This window comes from Cyrtonyx montezumae, unplaced genomic scaffold (assembly GCF_038088225.1).
Source record: "Cyrtonyx montezumae isolate F1298 unplaced genomic scaffold, pur_monq_1.0 scaffold_8, whole genome shotgun sequence".
In the NCBI taxonomy this organism is placed as follows: domain Eukaryota; kingdom Metazoa; phylum Chordata; class Aves; order Galliformes; family Odontophoridae; genus Cyrtonyx; species Cyrtonyx montezumae.
The window spans coordinates 90,770,642-90,796,437 of record NW_027072089.1 but is presented as its reverse complement, the minus strand read 5'-3'; the positions used below and the strand labels follow the sequence as shown (position 1 = coordinate 90,796,437).

Here is a 25,796-nt window from a genome sequence, read left to right as displayed (position 1 = left end):
GTTTAACTTTTTTCTCTTTTCCCCTCTCCTGTCTTTTCTAGGTTGGCTGCATGCCTTGGGTTTGGAATACCAACTCCAGCAGTTCAATAGTTATCATTTCTCCTGGTGGAACAAATAAAACAATGAATGAACTTCCATGTGATACAGCCCACTATGCTTTCCTTTCCTGTGTAGTGGGGACACTTACTTTGGCAATTTTTCTACGTGTATCTTCCTTGCCCAAAATTATTCTGCTGCTTTTTGTTACTATTTTGTACATAGTTATTCTGGAACTCAGTGGTTACAGAAAAGCAGTGGGGTAGGTGTCTTGCAAAGTCAAAGCAATGGTGTTTCTTTACAGATGGTCATTGCATTTACTATTCACCTGTGAATCGCTGCATAGAGGTTGAAAAAGTCCTCTGTAGATCATCTAGTCCAACTTGTCTGCTAAAGCAGATTCCCAAGCAAGTTTTGAGTATCTCTGGAGAAGCACAGCTTCTCTGGACAACTAGTTCCAGCATTCTGCTGCTCCCAATGCAAATAAATTTTTCTTTATGCTTAGATGGAATTTTGTGCATTCCAGTTTGTGCCCATTGCCCCTTGTCCTGTCACTGGGCACAATGGTAAAGAGCCTGGCCCCCTCCCCTTGACACCCTTCCTTTAGGTTTTTATAAATGAAGATAAGTTTCCCCCCCTCAGTCTTCTCCACATTAGTAAGTCCCAGGTCTCTCAGCCTTTCCTTATAAAGGAGATGCTCCAGGCCCCTAACTATCTTATTAGGCTTCCAGTGGACTCACTCTAGTAGTTCCCTGTCTTTCTTGAACTGAGGAGTCCAGGACTAGACACAGTATTCAAGATGTGGCCCCACCAGGGTTGAGTAGAGGGGAAGGGTAACCACCCCTTATGTTCATTTTAATGTACCTTTTGATCACAAGGGGACACTGCTGGTTCATGGGCAACCTGTTGCCCACCAGGACACCTAGGTTCTCTGCAGAATTCTTTTCCAGCAGGTCAGCCCCAGTCTTGTACTGATGAATGTCGTTATTCCTCCCCAGGTGTGGGCTCTACACTTGCCCTTGTTGAACCTCATTATGTAACTGTCCTCTAGCATTCAGTGTTGTTGAAGGTTGAATCCTTTGCAGAATGTGAGAAATATTGTTAAATCTAATAATATTGATCAGTAGTGAATCAGCATTTGGAAATTGTCCCATTACTCTGAAGTTTCATGCTAATATACTTCATCTGATCATACTGTAGTCTAATTATAATATAAAATATATTAAAAAATTCTTAAAAGTCTTCACTTCCTTATTTTAGCAGCCCTCAACCAATTCTAATTTCACTTAAACTTTTGAATTTTTGAGTTTTATATTTTCTCAATAAAAGTATTCACACATGTAAAGCAAACAAAGGCAATGAAAGAAGCTTTATTTGAGAGACAGGCATTATAGAACAAGATATGAAAGGAAGAGGAATTAACTCACCCCTTCCAGCAACAGTCTGGAAAAAAGGATGAGCTCAGGAATGCAGCCTTCTTCAGTTTGATCTCTGGAGTGCTGAAAAAGGAGGGGGGCAAACTGTGAGTGCCAGTGTGCACCACAAAGAGGGAGAGAGGGGAAGGGTGAATCTGGGCTCCCTTGCTCGGGTTGCTCAGGTGCTCACCTACTGGTTCAGACTTTGTCCTGGCAATTCCACTACAACACGTTACAATAAAGTATATAATTATAAAATCCTCAAGAGCTTGAATGTAAATGTGATGCAGTCATAGTACTGTTGTCTACCTTCCTGCCAGTAGTGATTAGGGGACACCCACAGATTCCAAATTAACAATTTTATATTAAAATTATCCAGTGTTTAGAGAAGCTGGAATAACCTTTTTACTTTTACTTTATTTTTAAGGGGTGGATCCTTTTATATGCGAGGCTATGAACCAACACTAGCTATTTTGCTATTTTCTTGTGCATTGGCACTGCATTCCAGACAGGTGGACTTGAAGCTTCGTCTGGACTACCTCTGGGCTGTGCAGGTAAGTCATAGGACTTTCTAGTACTTATGTACACAGAAAGTGTATATCTGACTTTATGAAACTGCTTACAAATAATTTCAGAACAAACTAGTGGGACTACTATACTCTCAAAATTAACAGTACATCATTGATGAAGTAATGTGTTTATATGTTAGATACTTTATGAATAGAGAGAATTTCAAATGTGGGTAGTTGACCGTTACCTCTGTAAGCTTGAGATAAAGAAATGTCTGGGTTTTTTTGTTTTGTTTTGTCTCTTATTACAGTGCAAAAAGAATTATGTGTTCAGGTAAACTGAAAAGAAGGAAAAAAAACCCCACAAAAACACCAACCTGATAAAAGGATATGTACTTACACCATGGAATGGAACTGTGGAACTCTTTCCCAGCTTCTAAAGAATACCACAAGAATTTACTGTTTTGGAAAATATATTTCTCTTGGTTTTCGAGCCAGCAGCCATTGCATAAATATTGCACTGGCAGCTTTCCTTAATGAGCCAACAGGAATAGGGGCAAAGAGATGAAGATTTTATTACTGTTTGAATAATATTTCCTGTAATAGATTCATAGATTCATAGATGCATTAGGTTGGAAAGAACCTACAAGATCATCTAGTCCAGCCATCCTCCTATCACCATCCCTACCCACTAAGCTACTAAATCAAATCCCTTAGCACCTCATCTAAACACTTCTTGAACAGCACTAGGGATGGTGCCTCAACCACCTCCCTAGGCAGGCCATTCCAATGCCTGACCACTCTTTCAGAGAAAAAAATTTTCCTCAAATCTAATCTAAATCTTCCCTGGTGCAACTTGTGGCCATTCCCTCTCGTCCTGTCATTAGTTATCTGGGAGAAGAGGCCCACTCCCTCCTCACCACAACCCCCCTTCAGGAAGTGGTAGAGTGCAATAAGGTCTCCTCTGAGCCTCCTCTTCTCCAGACTAAACAATCCCAGCTTCCTCAGCCGCTCCTCATAAGACTTGTGCTCCAGACCCCTCACCAGTTTTGTTGCCCTTCTCTGAACATGCTCCAGGGCCTCAATGTCCTTCTTGTAGTGAGGGGCCCAAAACTGAACACAGTACTCGAGGTGCGGCCGTATCAGAGCTGAGTACAGGGGGATGATCACCTCCCTGCTCCTGCTGGCTACACTATTTCTAATACAGGCCAGGATGCTGTTGGCCTTCTTGGCCACCTGGGCACACTGCCGGTTCATGTTAAGCCAAGCATCAACCAACACCCCCAGGTCCTTTTCCTCTGTATAGTCTTCAAGCCATTCTACCCAAAGCCAATGAATACTGTGATCCATGTTGTGTTAATCCTTTTTCTGCAGTCCCAATTGTTCTCCCTTTTCAGTGTATGTTTTGACTTGGAACAAGTATTGCCTATACATCCGTTCATCGTAGAGAGTAGACACTAGGACTTTATGAATCACAAGAAGGATTTTCCCATTTCATTTCATTTTCTTTCACCTGAAGGGCAGAAAACTAGAAGACGAGAGAAACATCCATAAAATACTAGTTATTGGATTGCTTTCCTCCCTATAGAGCTATGCAATGGAATATTTTTAGAGTACTCTTTTTTAAGCTCACCTTTACTCCTTATCTTTGTTTTCAAGGAACACTAGGAGAGATTGCAAGGAACAGAAGGATATAGATACCCAACTCTTTGCATTAGTAGCAAAGAAGATACAATATAGTTCACATTGATAACACATATTTTTAAAGTTCCTTAGAAGTCTAGAAGATCTGCACAAACTATATGTTTGACATGTCTATATAGTGTAACTGCAGTCCATACAGAGACTGCAGCATGAGTATCAGCAGAATATGTATATAGGAGAATTAATACAGCATGTGAGCTAAGCTAATATACTTTCCTTTTTAACATGACTAAGTAGTTCCTCGGGGCACTACACTAATTTCACATACTTCTTCCAGATCTGAGATTCGGTCAGGGAGAGCTAGCTCTGCTTTTTCTCTGTGTGATTGCATTATCCATTCTACTTAGACATTGCCTGTTCAAATATCTCCTTGAATCTCTTTTATTTGTGAGAGAAGAAAAGCCATCACTTGCCTCTCAATTCTCTGAGAAGGAAACAACTGGAAATAACTGAGAAGGAAACAACTGCTATAGACAGGGATACCACCCTTTTGACCAGGTTGCTCAAAGCGCCATCCAACCTGGTCTTGAATGCTTCTGGAGGAGGGCATCCATAATCTCACTGGGCAACCTGTTCCAGTATCTCACCACCCCCACAGTAAAGAATTTCTTCCTAATATCTACTCATAACATACTCTCTTTCAGTTTAAAAATGTTTCCCCTTGCCCTGTCACTACAAGCCCTCATAAAAAGTCCCTCCCCAGCTTTACTGTAGGCTCCTTATGGTACTGGAAGGCCACCATTAGCTCCCCCCGAAACTCCCTCTTCTCTAAGCTGAAAAGCCCAATTTCTCTCAGCTTGTCATCTTAGGGGAGGTGCTCTACCCCTCTGATCTTATTTGTGGCTCTTCTCTGGACCTATTCCAACAGCTCAATGTCCTCCTTGTGCGGGGGCCCCAGAGCTGGATGCAGTACTCCAGATGGGGTCTCTTGAGAGCAGAGTAGAGGGGCAGAATCACCTCCCACAACCTGCAGTCATGCTTCTTGTAGTGCAGCCCAGGATACAGTTGGCCTTCTGAGCTGCAAGCTTACACTGCCAGCTTCTGTTGTGCCTTTCATCAACTGACACCCTCAAATCCTCAGAGCTGCTCTCAAGCCATTCTCTGCACAGTCTTTGTCTGTGCTTGAGATTGCCCCAACCCAGATGCAGGACCTTGCACTTGGCCTTCTTGAACTTCATGAGACTGGCACGGACATTCTTGAGTCCTGGGTCCAGGTCCCTCTGGATGGCATCCCTTCCCTCTAGTGTGTCAGCTGCAGCATTCAACTTGGTGTTGTCTGCAAACTTGCTGGAGATGCACTCAATCCCACCATCCATGTCACCTACAAAGATGTTAACACCAGACCCAGCACTGATCCCTGAGAAACACCACTTGTCACCAGGCTCCACTTGGACATTGACCACAGCTCTCTGAGTGCAACCATCCAGTCAGTTCCTTTTCCAGTGAGTAGTCCATCCATCAAATCCATTTTTCTCCAATTTAGCAACCAGGATGTCATGCAGGACAGTGTCAAATGCTTTGCTCATGTCCAGGTAGATGTCAGTTGCTCTTCCTTTATCTCCTGACACTGTAACGTAAAAGGCCACAGAGTTTGTTAGGCATGACTTGCCCTTGGTAAAGATGTCTGTTACCACCAGTCACTTCATCTTTATTTTCTATGTGCCTTAGTAGGGCCTTCAGAAAGATCTGTTCCATTATCTTTCCAGGCACAGAGGTGATACTGACTGGCCTTTAGTTCCCTGGATCTTCTTTCTTTCCCTTCTTGAAAATGGGGGTTATGTTTCCCCTTTTCCAGTCAGGGGGAGCCTCACCAGACTGCCATGACCTTTCAAACATGATGGGTAGTGTCTCGGAAACTTTATCTGCCAGTTCCTTCAGAACCCATGGATGAATCTTGTTGAACCTTCAACAGGATTTGTGCACCTTCAGTTTCTTAGTTGGTCTTGAACCTGATCTTCACTTACAGCAGGCAGATTCTCCTTCTTGTCTTTACCTTCTGCAGCTTGGGTGGGGTGGCTAGAGCCCTTACCAGTGAAGATGGAGGCAAAGAACTCAGCTTTCTTAGTATCCCTTGTGAGCAGGTCTCCAGTTTCCTTCCAGAGAGGGCCCACATCTTCCCCAGCCTTCCATTAATCACTGATATACCTGTAGAATTTCTTCTTGTTCCCCTTTATGTCCCTGGCTAGATTTAATTCTTTGTGGGTTTTAGCTTTCCTAACCTGATCCCTGGCTGCTCGGACAGTTTCTTTGTAGTCCTCCCAGGTAACCCGTTCCTGCTTCCACTCCCTATAGACTTTCTTTTTGTGCTTCATTGAGTTCAGGAGCTCCTTGTTGATCCACAATGGCATCCTGGCATTCTTGCCTGCCTTCCTTTTTCTCTGCCTTTATTAGTACCTTTTTACAAGTGTACACTTACAAGACCAGAGGTCCATGTCAGATGTCAATACAAATAATTAATAAAGCCTTGAAAGCAGTCATCATCCCAGTGACTTTGAATTACTAAGGACTGAAAGGTAAAAGGGCCCTGAGGCACCTGTTCCTACTGAACTTCTTATGTATTATTTTGTTCAGTTTAATGTCAGAGGATTTGATGATTTCAGCTAATTTCCATTTTTTACATTTTGGATTTTTTTTTTATTTTCATCTGTCCTCTCAGGCAGAAGAAGAGAAAGATGATATGGAGAGAGTCAAGCTGGATAATAAAAGAATTCTCTTCAACCTATTGCCAGCACATGTTGCACAACATTTTCTTATGTCTAATCCAAGGAATATGGTAAACCAAGATAAACTTTAAATATAAGGTGTTGTATGAGCTGCTCTTTGTAGCATGGGTCACCTTTCAATTGTGTTTATTTTCAAGAACAGCTTCTACTTTTAAAATTTTGTTCAAAATAAAAAAAAGTGTCTTTGCAACTACTTGATACTTGCATGTGGGAATTTGTTTGGAATAGTATCTTTCTCTTCAGTGTCTTCCTTCTCTGAAGAACTGTAATGAAGAGAAGGATAATGGTATTTTGTATCATTCAACATCAATGCAGCTGAGCCTGCATGCAAATCACCAATTTCTTTTCAGTTGAGTTAGAGTACTCAAGTTTATTACAGTATTTTGTAAACTCAGTTTCAGAGTATTGAACTGTATGAACTGCTAGAAGCTTCTGTCTGAGCCACTGTAATTCTGCAAATATATTGCTATTAACAAATCCAGCTTTTGAAGGTAAAAACAGAGAATTTTACACACTGGTGAAAGGTGTTAGTGAAAGTCTGTATGCTGATTCAAGAAGATCTCACCAGCCTTCTTCCTGAGCAGCTGCAATATCTGGAGCAACAGTTTAGCCATAATGGCTACAACATCACTCTTCTAAACTGTGTCTTTGTAATTTGGAATTTGAACAGATATATGTAGGTCACTTCAAAAGTAATGCCTCCTATTTATTTCCAAGGAAACTACAGCAGATGCAAAGAACACAATAACACTACTTGATAGAGCAAATTCTCAGCTACAAAACACAGTTTTTCAACAGTTACACCATTAACTATGCATTTTTGCCAGTTATTAAAAAGAGCTTTCAAGCCACACTTGTAAAAACTTGCACCAGTGGAAATGAACCACTGTTTCACAGCTGTTATTAACAGCATCATTGCTAAGAAAAGGTTGCCCAGACAATCCATCTTTCATTGACTTGAATACATGGAAATCAAAAGGTACCAAATCTGGACTACATGGTAGTTGTGGTAGGAGAATCTAGCCAAGATTGCAAGTGTGCTCCATGGTCTTCAAACTGGGATGGGGCCTGGTATTACTGTGTTGCAAAAGGAAGGTTGTCTTCTTCTCTGGCCTTACTCTAGAAGTTCAAGTTCTACACAGATGTGCGTGGGAACTTCTTCACAGTAAGGTAATAAAGCATTGGAACAGGCTGCCTAGATAGGTTGTGGAGTCTCCTTCTCTAGAGACATTCAAGACCTGCCTGGATGCCTACCTGTGCAATCTGGTCTAGGGAGCCTGCCTTGGCAGGGCGATTGGACTAGATGATCAGTAGAGGTCCCTTCCAACCTCTACAGTTCTGTGATTTTGTGTGATTCTGTGAGTTCCCTGGTTTTAATCCACCAGTTCATGCAGATGCTCTTCATTTTGTGGTGTGACAGTTGAGCATGGCAATCCAGACTATGACTTGTCTTTCACACTGCTCTTGCCACTGCTCAAACATATCACCAGTTTCCTCGTTGTGCCAACAACTACCTTTTGGTTTCCATAAGCATGCAGCAAGCATCTAAGACTGTCAATGTGTGCAATTTTTTTCCACACAGAGGAATTCATTTACACATCTTTGCTTCATATGCATTTTCACGTTAGCTGCTATTTTGTCAGACTTTCCCTCTGTTGCCATCCATCACATGGCAACAAAATTTAGTGGAACATTTGTGGGAAAGTTCAACCCCTACTGCCATACCACCAATATCTGCCTCTGATGTCATATGTCAACATAATAAAATAGGAGGCATTACTTTCAGAGCAGCCCTTGAATTTAATTCGAACTACAGAAGAGTGATTCTGCTTTCTGTTAGTTCTATGAATTCTTAAGGAGAAGCCGTATTAGACAAAACAAGATTATACTTTAAATTCTGAGTACAAGTGTCTGCAACTCTGGGAGAAAGGTGAAAGATCAAGGCTGGTTTAGTGATGCAGGGTAAAATTGTTCCTCCTCCTATTTTAGCTATAAAACAATAAGAAAATGCAGTGATGATTCCGATTAAAAATATCCAAAACTGTTCAGACCTTATATTTATATTACTTATATCACTTATATCACTTCTTCCTTAAACAGGAAAAAAAAAAAAAGAAAAGGAAGAAGAACAGCACAAAGTTATTTTAAATGGGCTTAATTGATCAGATTTAAATTATACTTTGTGTTTTTGAGGGGAGAAAAATTTTGCTTTGTTTTGTTTTGTTGTGTTTTGTTCTGTTTTGTTTTGAATAAAATCAGTAAAATACTGCTAACTTTTGTCGTACTTTCAAGGCAATTGCTTTTGATATTTGGCAGTAACATGCATATAATAATGACTATGCCTGTTTTAGATTAAACAACTTAAATACAATTATATCTATCCTGTACTGCAGGACCTTTATTACCAGTCATATTCACAAGTAGGAGTGATGTTTGCTTCCATCCCAAATTTCAATGATTTCTACATTGAACTGGATGGCAATAATATGGGAGTGGAGTGTTTACGCCTGTTAAATGAAATTATTGCTGATTTTGATGAGGTAAGGTTTAAATGTTTTGTCTTTCAAGCTCATCAGATCTACCAAACTTTTGTCATCAGAAGTTATTTGTAACAAATCAGTGTACAGAACTGACTAACAAAACAGTACTATAAACTTCTTATTGGATAATGTGTGTACACAGGGCTTCCCTCTAAAGCTCCTGATTTGTACTCCTAAGTGCCTGAATCTGACCTCAAAGCCCTCTAATGTAGGAAAATTATTAAAATGCAAGTCAATGTTATAGTTTTTTTAATGACCTCAAAGTGAGCAAGTCTCAATTTATCAAACGTAGTATGGTTTAATTGGCTTGCACATATTTTCTGATAACTATGGTTTCTTGCCTAAAATACAATGTAATATTTAACAGTTTTATGTTTTAAACAAAGCTTATGGACAAAGAATGTTATAAGGACATAGAAAAAATCAAGACAATTGGAAGTACATATATGGCAGCTGTGGGACTTGTACCTACTTCAGGAACTAAGGTAAGAAGATTTTATGTGACAGTTATTGTGCTGGAGCAGTTTTCCTCCAATTTCCAAGTTAATACCAGAAACACAAACAACTCAACATGATTACAGATAACTTGTTTTACTTCTTTACTTAAATATGAAATTCAAGCTGAAAAAAGAAATATAAAAGCCTATAGAGAAACATTGCTACCCTAGCAGTTACTCATGTGACAAGGTTTGGATTTGTATTCTCTGCAGGTTGGTGTAAAAAGCTCCCAAATCAGAATGATAGTGTTTTAAACTTATAATCATAGATGACCTTGTAGAAAGCAGAGAGGGGAGAACTCTAAATGTAATGAGTTGTAAAACTAATGAATGATTGTTAAAATGTGATTATTTTTCTCCATTATTTTGAAATTTTGGAGTGAACTCCTAGAACATCCAGGAACATAGTGTTTGGTACATTGTACATTACATGTCACCCTGATCTCTCCAAATCAGATGTCTTTGTCTCTACTGCTACCATTTTTTTATCCCTTTAATTACTTGGCAATGAAAAAATTCAAAATCATTTCAGACTAATAGCACTGGATACAGTTATTCTGTTATCTCTGTAATCCCACTGTTTGTACATCTAAGCTTGTGTTTGGCTTTGGGAACAGGTATTTCCTAGATTTGCATGCAGCATCTGAAAAAGCAGAGAATAACCTGAGCAGAATACTGAATATATTCTATATTGTACAATGAGAATAAAAGGAAAGTGAAAGCAATCCATGCATCCAGTCTTTCCAGATTTTTGTGAGATCTCACCCCTCTTTACTGAATCATAGAATGGCTTGAGTTGGAAGGGACCGTAAAGATTATCTCGTTTCAACCTTAACCTCATCCAACTTGGCCTTTAATAGTTCCAGGATCTACAGCTTCTCTGGGCAAACTGTTCCAGTACTTCACTACTCTCCTCCTGAATACTTTATTCCTTTCATCTAACCTAAATCTACCCTTTTTCAGTTTTAAAACCCTTGTCACTTCACTGCCTTATAGAGACCCTCTCCACAGGGCTGTTCTCTATCCATTCATCATCCAACCTGTATTCATGTTTAGAATTCCCCTGACCCAAGTGCAGGATGTTGCACTTGGCCTTGTTGAACCTCTCAAGCCTGTCAAGATCCCAAGACGTGTCAATGACACCATTCATCTATAAATTTGAGGTTGCATTTAATCCCACTGTTGTCTACAAAGATGCTAAATAACAGCAGTCTCAATGCAGACCCCTGAAAAATACCACTTGTCAAAGGTTTCCACTTAAATATTGAGCCATTGCCCACAACTCTTTGACTGCAACCATGCAGCCAAGTCCTTATCAACTTCGATGGTACATCCATCAAAGCCATATCTCTCCACTTGGGAGACAAGGATGATGTGTAGGAGAATGTCAAATACTTTGCATTAGTCTGTTGATGCATGCATGTATATGTGTAGGAGCATACTCACACGTATGGTTTGGAATAAAATAATGGAGGCAAAAAACAAGAAGTGCCAGATGACCTGTGAATGTTCTAGGAACCATCATCTTTTTTGAGATGAAAAAAAGAGATGGGTGCATTAAAATCAACTATTAGAATCACACTGGAGTATATCAAAAGCAGCTTACTTTCTGGTTGGTAGGGTGCTATTTTATTTTTTTTTTAATCATACCTAGAGTATGAAGTAGAAATCTGGACATTAAAAAAAAAAAAGGTATTTGTTAACGTTGTGTTTATGCTGAAAATGCTTGACTCCATCCTAGGACAGGCAGAAAACTGATCCTTTGGATTTTGTTCAGCATGATCTGAGACAAACAGGCAAAAGTTTATTTGTGTCTCTACTATAAATGCTCTTTGAACTATAATCCTGAAAACAAGTGTGTTATTGCATAACTTTGGCAGCGTAAGTACCAAAACCTAAACATGTTTATCTCCTGTGCTTTATAGTTGCTAACTGGAGGGTCAGCTGGTCAGTCCAGTGCAAAAGTTACTGCTTTTAGCTAATGGTAGTAATGCATTTCAAATCACAGCAGAAAGCCTTGTACAGGACTCTGCCTTTTTCTGAAATCTTGCAGCAAATTTTGATTTTTTCTGTACAAGTAGATTTTTTTTTAACATTTCAGACTTCCCAAAATCTAAAGATCTTATATGGACACAGACAATATTTTCAACTGTAAGTTTGCTTTTCACTCTTCTCTAGTCTATACTTACTGCCTGTGTGATGCAAGTGAGCAGAAATTGTTTGCATCTTCGTGGCAGTTTCCTACTAGATCTTCAGCATGCAGCCATTTATTACAAGTATGACGATCATGGGTAGCTTACCGTGTCCATATGATCACTGCCAGATGTCCATACAATCCTTTGTCTACCCTATAGAGCCAGCTGTGTTCATTGGAAGCCATTCTGGACCTAGAAGTTCCCTGTCTCCCCTCTTACAAATGGTGTCCCAAATTTGTAAGTGAATCTGGTACAGCCTCTAGTTTTGTGTACTAATATTTGGACATGAGCACAAAACAGTGATGTAGTTAACATGCTCTTGACTGGAAATACTTGCATGAATAAGAGCTCAGCACACAGATGAAGTCAGATATTTAGGTATTATATTTTGGAGGATCGTTTTTTTTTTGCAGATTGCCTCTAGCAGGTGCTTATAGGAAATTCAATTTATCAGTGTGATTTTTTTCAGTAACCTTCTTGCCAGTTACATTATCAGGGCAACATACAAAACAAGTTTTTTGTAGAACTTTTTTCCTCTTTCAGATATTCAGTATTCTTCACCTCTGTTGGAAATGTAGTCGTGAGCTCTAACTTTAAATTTAATTCCTATTTTTCCTTTGCCTTGGTGAGGTTGGAAATGGTTTAGAGCTAGCTGACATTGCAAGAAACAGGTAAAGAAAAACATTCTGCCCCAAATCTGGGACTTGCTGTGGGCTGGCTTTCATCATTTTTTGTTAATCATTTTACTCTGTTATGTAAAATATTTCTCAGCCATATGAACAAACTCTTTCAAACTGAGCCCAAGAAAGGCAAATAGCAATGTTTCACAGATTCTTCATCCACAGTCAATTCATAAAATCTCATTTACATGTCAAAAACCCAGTGAACTTTCATCTCATGCCAGCTGCCATAGCTGTATTGTGCAACAGCTTACTGAAGGTAGACAGACACTGACCCTGCATTTCTTTCACCATATCCTACCTTTAGCCTAGTTCCTTTTTGCAAATCTGTTGAAGAATTCATATTTATTATTCAAATAACAGCACAACAGAAGAGCAACAATACTAAGTCAGGTCAAATGTTCATTTTGGTAATCTATCTTAACTGCACCTACAGTAGGTATTGGAGTTACAGGACAAATATGCAATCTCTGTTTCCACTTTCTAATGATGAGCTGTTTAAGAGATTCTAGAACTACAGGTATTTGTAGCAATTATTTTTTCCATGAGTTTGTATAAATAAATTTGAAGTTAGCTTAAATTTTGAAATTTATGAGCAGTTTTGTAAAAAAGCAGGTTATATTTTGTTCAATGCTCACAACTGATATCCACAGTAGAATTACTTTAACGTGAACTTTCCGTTCTTACCAGAAATACGAAAAGGAGTGGGAAAAAAAGAAAAAACAAAAAAACAGGGGGAGGAAAGGAGAGGAGAGAAGCAGAAAGAATTTGCTAGTTGAGAAAACAGTGCATAATTCTGTAGTCACTGTCAAAAGTTCCTTTTCACAGACAGCAAAATGGGTTAGATTTCCTAAGTTTTCCATTCTGTCACTGTTTTTTACAATGATGTTTCATCTACCTCCCAGATCCATATAAATCTAATGCTTAACACTGTTTTGTTTCTAGGCTAAAAAGTCAATTTATTCCCATTTGAGTACACTTGCAGATTTTGCAATAGAGATGTTTGATGTTCTTGATGAAATCAACTATCAGTCTTACAATGATTTTGTCCTAAGAGTTGGTAAGTCATGTTTCTACATTTACCACACAAGTGGAACAACTGTTATTTAACTTTTTTTTTTGTTTTTTACTGTCTGCAAAAGACTGTCTGTCCTGTACTCCTGACTAAAGCTAAGAAGACTTTCAAGAAGATTTCCTGTGGAGACGCATTTTCATGTATAAGATGAACAGGCTGAATAGACAGCATCAGTACTAAAGAATTAAACTTGTGTCCATTTCTAGTGTGTTTGTCTACTCACACCTAAAAGGTGTATACTAATATTTTAATGCAATATTATTAGTGTACATAATATTGTAACTTACATGTTGTGTTGCTAAACTGGTGTAAACTGAGTCTGGCTGTATTTAGCTGTCAGGGAATCCTGCATCTTCAGAGGCTTTATTGGAAATAAGTATGGTGGGAGTTTTTCATGGAATCCTAGAATCATAGAATATCCTAAGTTGGAAGGGATTCACAAGGACCACAGAATCATACAGAATCACAGAGTTGGAAGGGACCTCTGGAGACCATCTAGTCCAACCCCTCTAAAACAGGTTTCCTAGAGTCCAACTCCTCTTTCTATATAGGACTGCCAAAAATTCAAACCTCAAAACCAAAAGATTTCCTAATACCTAACCTGACTCCCTGTCAAAGTTCCAAGCCATTGCCTCAGGTCCTATTGTCACCAGAGAGAAGAGATATGCACCTCCCCATCCAAATAATTTCAAACAATCCTTCGTCAGGACATAATTTGAACAAAACTTTTTAATAAGAAAGACTTATTTCAAGGATGGAATTTTTGCTTAGAGAAAGCCAGAGAAGAGGACTAAGATTCTTGACAGATAGGAAGAATTAGAACCAAGTGTTTGAGTCTCTGTCATGCCTTAGCCTCCTAGTTATTGCACTGTAATGCTCAATTTTCTTATTGTAGACATTTTTTTCATTTTGTGTAACTATATAATGAATTGATTAATAATTGGAAAGAGAAAATTGGTGTAAAAATTTAGCACTTGATGGACTATCAGTGTATGATATTTAAATATTTGAATATTTGAGTATCCTTATAAGTTCAGATATTTAAATATGTAGATTTTGCATGTATATTGATGTGTTTCATTTCCATCCAATTTTGAAATAAAGCCTTACATCTTGAAATTATTCCGCACTCAAAGAAACTTTCTTGATGAATTCTAGACTTAGCACATATAGTTTCAAAAGTTCTACCTTTACTGTTCTATTATCTTATTATTATATTTAATTTTTGCCAGTCTTTCATGCCTGTTTTTGTGAATGAATGCTGTTTTCTGTTCCTCTGGTCTTGACTGCATGATCCTTCCCATGCAATCCTTTGTTATTTTATGTCTTAATGCTGAGTCATTTCTTTCCAGTTTCTGTATTTTTTCATGCCTAAATTGTGAAAGCAGGCTAGAAAAGTGGAGAAGTGATCTTGATAGCAGCATGGCGAGAAACACATCAAGGATGGCAATAACAGACTTATACATCTTTGCCCTTCTGTACATTCAATAATTAGAAGTCTGTAATTATTTTTGTACTATGCTGTAACTGGTCTTCCAAGATCACAAGGGGGCAGAAGACAGATATTTAAACCCCCTTCTACTGCATAACTTGCCTGAAAAGGCCTTGCACAGAAATTGTGGAAGTTTTCACATCAACAGCTTTTTAGGATGCTGTGAAGATGGAACATCCCATTTTGTCTTTCAAATATAGTGACATAATCAGTCAGAAATGTAGAAACAAGACCAGTGGCTTTCCAAGGAAGTGCTTGAGCTATTTTCACATACTGTCCGCTTCTTCAGTGTTTCCCTGAGTTATCTAGTACTGATAAGCAATGTAGCATACTTCTTTAATGCCATTTATTGTGTTTCATGGTCATTATTTCTGTTCAGCCTGTAAAATCTGCCACTAGAAGGTGTAATAGGAGCAATCACAGTGGAATTCATAGTGAAAAATGAGATACTTTAAAAATTGTCTTTGATTGTTCCACAGCTAAACTCTTTAGTACCACTACTTTTCTTCTTTTCTTGAAACAAATAAAATCTACAGATAAACAAAAATTTTGCTTATCATATTACATTTCCAGTATGATATTGCTGTATGAGTCTTTGTTTTGTTTCTAAAATTCTTACAAATGCAGAAGTTCAGTTGACATTAACACACACAGTATCCTATGATTAGAAAAATTCTGAGGCACTTGTGTTTGATCTATTTTATAGGATTTATATTTCTTTATTTTAGGTATTAATGTTGGGCCTGTAGTAGCTGGAGTCATCGGAGCCAGAAGACCACAGTATGATATCTGGGGAAACACTGTAAATGTTGCCAGCCGGATGGATAGTACTGGAGTGCAAGGGAAAATTCAGGTGAGTGCATTCAAAGACAATTTTACAGTCTTTATGTACCTTCTGTTTTGTATGTGACTGCATTTTCTAAGCAGTCTTGAAAATGTAACCATACATTTCATGAAGTAGTGAAGTATACAATGGAAAACAACTTGCTTCAGGTTACAAAAGTGGAAAATTTGGCTACATATTTCTCATGGACAGAGCTTAATTTGGCTGTATAATTATTAGCTCACACCAGAAGTTTTGATTGTCGGATTGTAGTTGAATCAGTGATTTTTAACTATCTAAGAAAATTCTTAAATGAATCCAGGAGCAGCCATACACGCTAATTCATTCTGCTTATGTGCACTTGACTATGGATAATGAAAAGTTGAGGGTGCAGTTGGCAGTTCTGGGATTAACTTTATGAACAGGAAAAATTAATGATTCTTTTTTTTCTGTCTTCAGGTGACTGAAGAAGTTCAGCGAATATTAAAGAGGTGCAGTTATGAATTTTTGTGCAGGGGTAAAGTCAGTGTAAAGGGAAAAGGTGAAATGTTGACATATTTACTGGAAGGAAAGGCCAATGGAAATAATTCACAAACACAGTCTTTAAGCCTAGAGCGTAAAATGTATCCTTATGGGAGAGCAAATGTCCAAACAAAATTGGGCACCAGCTGTCCATCGGTGTCCTCAGTTGGTAACTTTACTGTAAAAGCTGGCCTTGGAGCAGATCAAGCATCTACCACTCACACAAATCAAACACTGCATTATCTGCCTTCTGTGCCAGCTGTAAAGGAGGCATAGAGAAAAGGAAATTTGGTTGTGCCATTTGCATTGAACTTGGAGAGCAGTGGTTGCCTGAATTTTTACCAAGAGATCAGAGGTCATAGGCCATGGCGTTACCCAAGGACCACTACAACACAACCAAAGAGAGCTTGGGAAATGTGTAATGAACTCTTGGGATGGAATATATAAGGGCTAGCAATTCTGTTAGAAGAGTCAAAAACTGATTTTCTGGAAATAAGGAATATTTTCTTGGCATTTTTAATTGATAAATGAAAAAAAAAAAGATAAACATGCAAACATTTATTTGTGTGTGTGTATATCTTTTTTAGTCTGTATATGCACATATACAAACATTCCTATGTAGACTTAGTATATATAAAAACATAAAAATTTGTATTTATTTACATATCCACTTGCAGTGACATATCAAGGAGATTTCTCTTTCTGTTATAGCCAGCATTGTTTAGTCTGGGATTAGAAAAGCTGCACGTGTATGTGGCAGATGACGGTTCTCTTTGGCTACAGCAAGAGTTAGATGAACTGTTCACAGTGTGTGAGTGAACAAAAAACTGTTCATTGCACTGTCAATGGCCAAGTAATGAAAGCTGGATTCAGCAAAAATGCTAAATACTATGCATTTTTAAATTTCTACTTGCATGCTCCAAAAACTTACACTGGGATATGAAGCAGATGAAGAGCAGAAAAATTTTGGCAGAAGAGCAATATGATGTTTTTTATTTGTTTGCTTGCTTGTTTTAGAAAGAAAAAAAAAGCAGAAGTTGACAGTTTTAAAAATTGCTGATTCTTTAGAAGTCATTTGATTTGTTGTAAAGAGCACCCCTGTAAACACAGCAAAATGCTTATACAATATATAAACATTCCTTTATATACAATATTGAATAGCAGAAAGATGGTATTATTTCAGGCTTTTACAAATGGCGTAAGTCCAACAGCTCAGTTCCAGGACTTAGCTTTACGTTTTAAAGCATCTTAAAGAATTTTCCCACAGGCAAACATGCTGCTGCTAGCTTTGTGCTACCTTTGTATGTTTGTCAACATATTTTTATGTCTTAATTGATTTTTAAATTGATGCCACAGGTGGTTTTTTTATACCTTAATTCTATGGAGGCTCATTATTCAAAGCTGGACAAATATAGCTATAATTCTGAGAAACAAACACAACCAAACTGTGCACGAATAAAGAGCTCACTGGTAATCAAGCCAGGAAAGTGAGGGTTGCAATTAATCTAAATAAAAATGGAGTGTATTTTAATTGCTCTGTACCTTAGTGCAGCCCACATCCTATCATGCATGGTTTCTTTCTGAAGCACCAGTCTGGATAGGAAATGTGTTGTAAATGCTCTGTACTCAGAGAGGGCAGTCCAGAGTGAACTTTGTCATGAATGAGTGGTGAGTTTTAATGGGATTGTGCAAGCTAACCACCTTCACTGCTTTCCAAGTGAGAACCAAAGCTGTACACTGCTTAAAGACATGTAACTCTTGTGAGACCAGGCAAGAGGAGTGGAGAGGGGAGGCGTGACATGGTGTGGTGTGGTGTGGTGTGGTGTGGTGTGGTGTGGTGTGGTGTGGTGTGGTGTGGTGTGGTGTGGAGAGGAGAGGAGAGGAGAGGAGAGGAGAGGAGAGGAGAGGAGAGGAGAGGAGAGGAGAGGAGAGGAGAGGAGAGGAGAGGAGAGGAGAGGAGAGGAGAGGAGAGGAGAGGAGAGGAGAGGAGAGGAGAGGAGAGGAGAGGAGAGGAGAGGAGGGGAGGGGAGGGGAGGGGAGGGGAGGGGAGGGGAGGGGAGGGGAGGGGAGGGGAGGGGAGGGGAGGGGAGGGGAGGGGAGGGGAGGGGAGGGGAGGGGAGGGGAGGGGAGGGGAGGGGAGGGGAGGGGAGGGGAGGGGAGGGGAGGGGAGGGGAGGGGAGGGGAGGGGAGGGGAGGGGAGGGGAGAGGGGAGGGGAGGGGAGAGGAGAGGAGAGGGAAGGGGAGGGGAGGGGAGAGGGGAGGGGAGGGGAGAGGAAAGGGGAGAGGGGAGGGGAGGGGAGAGGAAAGGGGAGAGGGAAGGAGAGGGGAGGGGAGAGAGAAGGGGAGGGGGGAGGGGAGAGAGAAGGGGAGGGGAGAGGGGAGAGGGGAGAGGGGAGAGGGGAGGGGAGGGGAGAGGAGAGAGGGGAGGGGAGAGAGAGGGGAGAGGAGGGGGGAGGGGGAGGGAGAGAAATAGCTGCAGATGTTGTTGAGGTTTTACTGTTGAAAACTTGGATGTACAAAGTGCCACATTTCATGTTGTGGGAGCTTACTTTAGTACTGATTTCAGTGGAAAGTGGATACTTAATGTGATTTTTATGCAATCAGCATTTATTTTGGAGCAGTTATTTTTTTGTTGCAAGCATGTGAACAGATTTTGTGTCAGCAGATACAGACTGTTAGAGAAAACATGCAGACGTTTCTGTTCCCCATATTCAGTTCACAAGTGTTATTCAGGAATTATTTAATTCTGTTTTGGAGGCATTCAAAACCACTTAAATAAATAAATGTAGCAAAAAATTAAAAGAACAAATATTTATAAATTAAACTGAATAAATGGTATCTGTGCAAGTGCACTACATCTTTTTGGTTTCTAGTAAGTTTATGGAGACTAAATCATCATGCAGTTAAGCCATATATTTAACCAAATTGGAAAGTTATATATGCAAAAGCATTAATTACTAAGTTCCATTCACAAATAGACCAAAATAGGCAACTTTTGAGTCAGTAGACTTGATATAATATCAACAATAATAATAAAACTTTATTTTTACTTGGAAAATTGGAATCATTTGTTTTAATATTGTAAAGACTAACAAGTGTTAGTGGAATTACTATGAAGGTTTTCTAAGTCTGATCCTCTTCTCCAACAAACAAATATGGCAAGTGTTTTTGGAAGAATGCCTTTCACCTTCAATGGAAAGAACTGCTCCATTGGTTAGCTTCTTCTGGGGCTCTTTAGTAGTAGTTAGTGTCTCTAGAGCAGCATCAGTGGACCCTGAATTTATTTTGGCATTGCAGCTGGTCCAGTTTGCCCTTGCTATCTTATGCCATCACTGATGGTGTATTTGAAGTCAGTTCCCAGACGTTGTGTGAGTCCTAGCATTAATGCTCTATTTGTAGTTGTTGCTATTTTTATTATGGGAAAAGCATTTTTTTCCTACTGCTATGTAGCAGTGGACAGAGCAGTACAGAATTACAAAAAACTCACAAAAGAGTAAGCAGCTTTGTAAAGAAGATAGGCAGTTTTTACAAACCATTTGTAGAGGGAATATATATCATGATATGAGAAAACTGTTCTCTTGTCTTTGTGGTTTCCCCCTCTTTTCATATCATTTTCCTTCCTTCCTTCCTTCCTTTTTTTTTTTTTATGTACATTTATTTCAGTTCTTGTATAGTAGCTTTAGAAGACTGGATATAATCTCTCTGCTGTATTGCATTTTTGATCTCATAAAAAATATAGAGATAGTAGTATGACTTCCAATAACTCCATAAACGTGCATTTTCTGCCACATTAGATAAATCTGTCATAATTTATTTAATTAAAAATTGGCTGAAGATTGTATGTGGCTAACTCTAATATTCCTTAAAATAGTTCTTTGAGATTTGGGTTGGACCTATCTTAATGCGATTGTTTCCTGTCTTGCATTTATTATTCTTCTGGTCAAGCTCTGAAAATGTCTGGATGACCTTGCTATAGCCCCAGCAAGGTGTCAGTTTTGCTTCACAGTGCCCCAGAATCCCTTGCTTTTAACTGAGGGCAGCTAAATTATGTATTGTGGGTCCAGCTGTTAGCTTGAAACATTTAATACAAGCCCTACAACAATGTGATGCCAGTTTGGCATGTTAATGTGTCAACACCAAGCACAATATTTCACATCAGTTTGCACATTTTCTCTTTAAGGTACAGTAGTGGAAGGTTTTTCTTCCTTATATAAGGAAAGAAGTGTCAGAGATGTTCAAAGTCTCTTTAGTACCTTGGGAGCTAATTTCAAAAGTGTTCTCAGTGCTACCTTTATCTTGAAATGATTTTTTAACTACCATTCTCTGCTGGCATTCAATTGAATTACTGAGTGGATATTTATCAATATTTTCCACACACACTGACTTGAAAGCTATTTTACTCAACCTGTAAATTCATCATTATTTATAGCTGCTTCCAGCTGTAAGAAGTCAGACTCCATTGCCTTCACAAAAACAAATCTCTCACTTTCTCTAGGTGCAGGTAAAAGCCTGCAGAAATCTCCAGGAATTTAGAATGCTTACAAAGGTCAGGAGCTGAGCTTCTGTGGCCAAGTTTTGCTTTGGGTAATAGTGATGACTCCCAGTGGTATTTGAACTTGAATCACTGTTTTAAAAAAGTAGGTTATGAAAGTCTGTTGAGAATTTATGCTCATAATTTATCTGTAAGGCAAAAAGTACTTGGGAGTTACTTTTTGAAGTGAAAAAGTATATGATCTGTGCCATTTCAGCACTTTGAGACGTCTGAACACAGTAAAAACTAGTGTTAACTAGTGCTAACTATTTATTTAAAAAATGTGTTAGATAAATACCTGCTCATAGGAGAAACAAACTATTTCCTCTGCATTGTCAAGTTCAGATTCTGTATGTGTACTGTCTGCAGGAGGACTATTTAGCCATAATGTTCTTTCAAGTTAGAGTTTTGTATTACAGTGAAAAAACATTTTTTAATTTGTGATAAACTGTATTATAATGCCTTATTTATTTTTAATCTTGTACAGTGTTACAAAAGAACAGAAAACACTGGCCTTTCATGTATTATTCACTTACAGGATGTACTGTGTGAAATTTTGTAAATAGGTTTAGCTTTGACAGGTAATTGCATGTACACTTTATAGAAAGAAGCAAGTGCACACTTCTAACACATTTTTGTAACAGACATTTTACATGTGCATGGAAAGTATAAATTCTTTGGAAATTAATGTCCTTTTGGTTTTCCTTGCAATATGCTGCATGCCACTCATGCCTGACTTCACTAAAACAAATTAAAACCAGTAAGTTTTACTAAATGTTTTTGACATATCACTTCTGACAAAGTTAAATCCACTAGTTTGCATGTGTGTTTAGCAAAGCAAAATCAAAATGCAAATATCAAAAAAAGAAGAAAAGCATTTTTATGATCATGATCTGCCAACCTCAGCATTCCAAGATGCATAATACAGTATATGAAATGTATTTCCAACTTCTATGCTGTCTTCATAAGGTACCTAGTGGTCATTAGAAGCAATAAACTTTACTTACTGTAATATAAAAAGCAAGAAGATATTCTAGTTCATAATTATGTAGTATTTGACATTCAATGGGTACTCTGCAATACTGCATTTGATGTAGTATTGTCATCATGCAAGACATAGTGTCAAATCCATTATTGCTGTATGCAGGTACAACACTACAGAAGGTAAGGAAGGTGAATTTGGCCCATTTGATGTTACCCAGAGTATATTCCTAATTTGGTATTAAATTATCGTATGTGGTAGATACATGATGCAGATAGATTCTGTTTCTAGATACATGCATGTGTGTATATATATATATATATGTGTGTGTGTGTGTATTTATATAACATTCATTTTGTTGCCTTATTTTTTTATTATCGTTTATGACCCATTTTACAAAACACTTCTGGAGCTAAGCAGAAAATTTTGAACTGAACTAGTACAAGAAAATTCTCTGAGTATTCTGGCTTTGAGCTGCCTATGATACCCTGTGCTGATGCTACTCCTGCTCCCACTGAAGCCATGCTTATAAGGTTTTCTCTATTAGACGTTACAGCATAGACCAAAGTTTGAGCCTCCTGATAATTACTGACATGAGCATAATAAATCAGAATCCAGTCCTCTTAACAGATTTTTCCATCTTGATGCTAAGTGAAGCTTTAAATTCTGGAGACATTCGGCACACATCATTTTTTAAACTTGTCATATCAATGTCAATACAGCTAGGGACTACTTCTGGATTTACTTAAAATATTGCTTTACAATAAATCATGAGATTATAAGAACATGACACTGAGGTTAGTGGAAGAAGAAAAATGCTTTATACTGTGGATTAATAAGGGATTCTTTACACACTGGACCTAGTTTTATAATGGGATTTAGAAATCTGTTAATTTGTTGAATCAAGTGACTATGATGCTACCCAAGCAGTACACTTTCTACAAGCAATTCTGTCATCATAAATGAAGATTCATGCATCATAGATTCATACATCATGTCCCAGTTGTTTGCTTGAAAGAAATATCTTGTACTGATGACTGGCTTCATGTAGTAGTTGAGTTTCTAACAGTTGTATACTAACTCATCTCTGTATTTTACAACTCAGTGTGTCCTACTTTGGCTTGCTACCAAAACAGTTATGCCAGTACAAAGAGTGATCCAGTTGTTCATAGAGGGAGGCTGTAGACAAGTGTATATAGCTCCAAATTAAATAAAGACCAGATTTTCTAGAAATCTCAATGTTCACAGAGCTGAGATTTGCAGAAAAATATGGCCAAATAGCTTGAAGCTCCTTTGAAAAAGGTGATTGTTCTCCTCTTCGGAACTCACAGGCTTACAGAGCATGTTGATTTAATATATCCAGAATACTTACCTACAGCTTGTAACAGCACTGCCATGTTTGCTAGACATAGGTTAACAGTCCTTACGGTGGACAGTTCTAAGGTGTACTTCAGTTACTGAGGCTCTTCACACTATTGTGTCTTACTGTTGCCTGATCTGCTACTTTCATCTGAGACTTGTTGATGGTGACCTCCATATGACATTTTTGAATTGGCGTGTTGAAATTGTTTAGGTGATTTCACACTTCTTTTACTCTTTAGTACATGGGTGCAAAGATAGTCTTATATTTCAAATGCCATTCAAATGATATATCAAGCATTTTCAATGAAATGTAGGTGAAAATGAATTACTGTGCCATCACAACTTTGCTTTTCTTAATAATTGCAATATATATCTTCCTGCTTTTATGTTAGAGTGATATTATAATAGTTCAAATAAGAAAAAAGTAACATGAATTTCATACTTCTTTTGCCTATGTGTGCAGAAATTTGGATTTAGACAAAGCAAATAGAGAGTTTCTGTTCTGCACTGAAGCAGCTGATTATTATATAGATACAGTTTTGGGAAATGTTCCCTTCTTATGTTGGAAAGAATTAAATTAAGGCTTTCAGAGTTCTCACTCTGAAAAGTAAGAGTAACTGACATAATTTCTGTAATACCATTTCTAGGAAAATTTTTACTTATTCAGTGATTTCTAGAACTGCAATATTATTTCCAGTGAAATTCTAACCAGAGTTTTAAAACTTCTTCTTGGAGGGGTATTTTTTCTTAATATACTTCTTTGTAGATTCGTCTGTGTGCAAGTGATCAGTTTGTACACACAATTTGGATAATAGTGCAAAACAATGTTGAGGAACATTTTTCACAATTTCAGTAGTCTCAGCCAAATTTGATCCATCTCTTTAAGCCCCTGCCACTAAAACTCATGCTGCAGACTACAACTGTTTGATTTTTATATCCTGTTAATTAGTCCTTGCACTTTGCTGTCAGGAGGTCAGTTCTATTCCTTCTAGTATAGTTTAATATGTTCTACTTGAAAATGAGATGTTAAGTATTTTTCTGATCTATTATTGGAAAGATCAAAAAGTGTTCTTTTTTTTTAACTAAATGTCCAGCACCCTAGGTAGGAAGCAAAAAACACTTGAAGCACTTGAAGCATACAATCAATATTAGTCTGCCTACACATAAGGACTCAGTGTACATTGTAGGCTTACCCATAATTTCAAGTATCCTAGAAATATTTTAACATCATATAATTATTCTTTGATAGTAAAAATGTGACTTGTTGGTCATAAACAATACACAACTTTTTAAGAAATCAGCATGCTCCTCCAGCCTTCCGTTGTTCAGTGCCACTGCATTTTTATTACAGGCGGTTCTCAAACTACCTTATTGTCTTTCTTTGTAGGTTCTCCATCTCACAGTTGTCCAAACTTTTCTTTTGAAAAATAAAACAAGGTTTTCAAATAATAGGCGTTATAGAGAATAGAAATAGATTTGACAGAATCTTGTTAGGAAGTGGCCTCCCTGTGACCGAAACCCCAAGGTGGCAGGTAAGGGAACTCTGTGGTGGAAGTGCAGACTCCAGCAGCTGGCAGCAAACTGGGCAGCAAGGCTCAGTCCTACCAGGAGCAGATAGAATTCACAAAGAAAAGACACAGTTACACAGGAGAGTTAACCTAATTCATGTTCACAAGCAGTTTAAAAAAATAAGCGCAAACTCATTTAAAGGGTAGTCTATGTCTGGATATCACTCTATTAAAAAATAAAGAAAAAAACAGTAGGGAAGATTATGAGATTGGTTGAATTTAGTATTCAGTAAGAAGACAATGCTAGAAGAATTTTAGCAGCTGCTTAAGCTGCAGATGTTAGCAACAAATTCTACATTCCTTTCAAACTAACTTGAATATTCTGTTTAGGCTTTGGAGAAAGGTCTAAGCCATTTCCATTCCTCAAAGGGAAAACCAAACATGCTCTTCTCTTTATTTGACTGGCATATAAGTTCCCAGTAGATATTTCAGTCTGCTTTACATCGCAGTAGGGTGATTGTTGAATGGGTAGATCAGGCCTTACTTTAAGATCTTTTCCTCTCTCATTAGTTTCAAATGGGTTGTAGCCAGTGACTTCAAGGGGACCAGGAGGAGGCCTACTCTTAACATAATAGGAATGTCTACATCGGTAAATAAAATTAATATCTCTATTTTTAAGGAATTAACATAGGGTCGAGATGTCATTTTTCCAACTACTGTAGACCACTGATACATATAAACAATTTTTATAACTATATAGTTATACACTATACATATATATATATGTATGTACATACATAGTATGATACAATAACTTAACAATGGGTAACTTCTAATTATAAATTTGCATTAATAATACGGGTCTTTTTATGTAAATACAATATTGTAGAGTATCTTCCAATCTTTTTCAGGATTGTTAAACTGAGAAGAGCAATTGAATATTTGTCCTATTTTTATGTTAAAAAGTGAATGAACTGAAATGTTAAATGTGAATGTAAATTTCTTATTGCAACTTTTATACTGAGTGTTTGCACTATTATAATTTCTGGAATCCAATTAAAAAACAAAATTAAAAAAAAATCAGCTTGAATAAACAGTTGTTTGGGATTGCTTTTATTTATTTATTTATTTATTTTAAATGTAGTTGCAGTGATTATTCTATACAAAACTGCCATTCAAAAGGCCAAAAACTGCTTCTCAGT

At 38.0% G+C, this 25,796-nt stretch overlaps 2 protein-coding genes across 2 annotated transcripts in view; one reads left to right on the top strand and one right to left on the bottom strand.

Annotated features, from left to right (window-relative positions):
• The window catches only part of ADCY1 (adenylate cyclase 1), a 185,625-nt gene extending 168,868 nt beyond the window's left edge, over positions 1-16,757 (top strand). The window contains exons 13-20 of the mRNA XM_065753079.1: positions 42-298; positions 1,879-2,005; positions 6,321-6,437; positions 8,781-8,927; positions 9,314-9,412; positions 13,245-13,359; positions 15,595-15,719; positions 16,149-16,757. Coding sequence (XP_065609151.1) covers positions 42-298; positions 1,879-2,005; positions 6,321-6,437; positions 8,781-8,927; positions 9,314-9,412; positions 13,245-13,359; positions 15,595-15,719; positions 16,149-16,487 — 1,326 coding nt within the window. The 3' untranslated portion in view covers positions 16,488-16,757. The remainder of the gene's footprint in view (positions 1-41; positions 299-1,878; positions 2,006-6,320; positions 6,438-8,780; positions 8,928-9,313; positions 9,413-13,244; positions 13,360-15,594; positions 15,720-16,148) is intronic.
• Positions 1-25,796, bottom strand: part of IGFBP3 (insulin like growth factor binding protein 3) — a 188,599-nt gene that overhangs the window by 99,861 nt on the left and 62,942 nt on the right. The gene's annotated exons all lie outside the window — the stretch shown is intronic.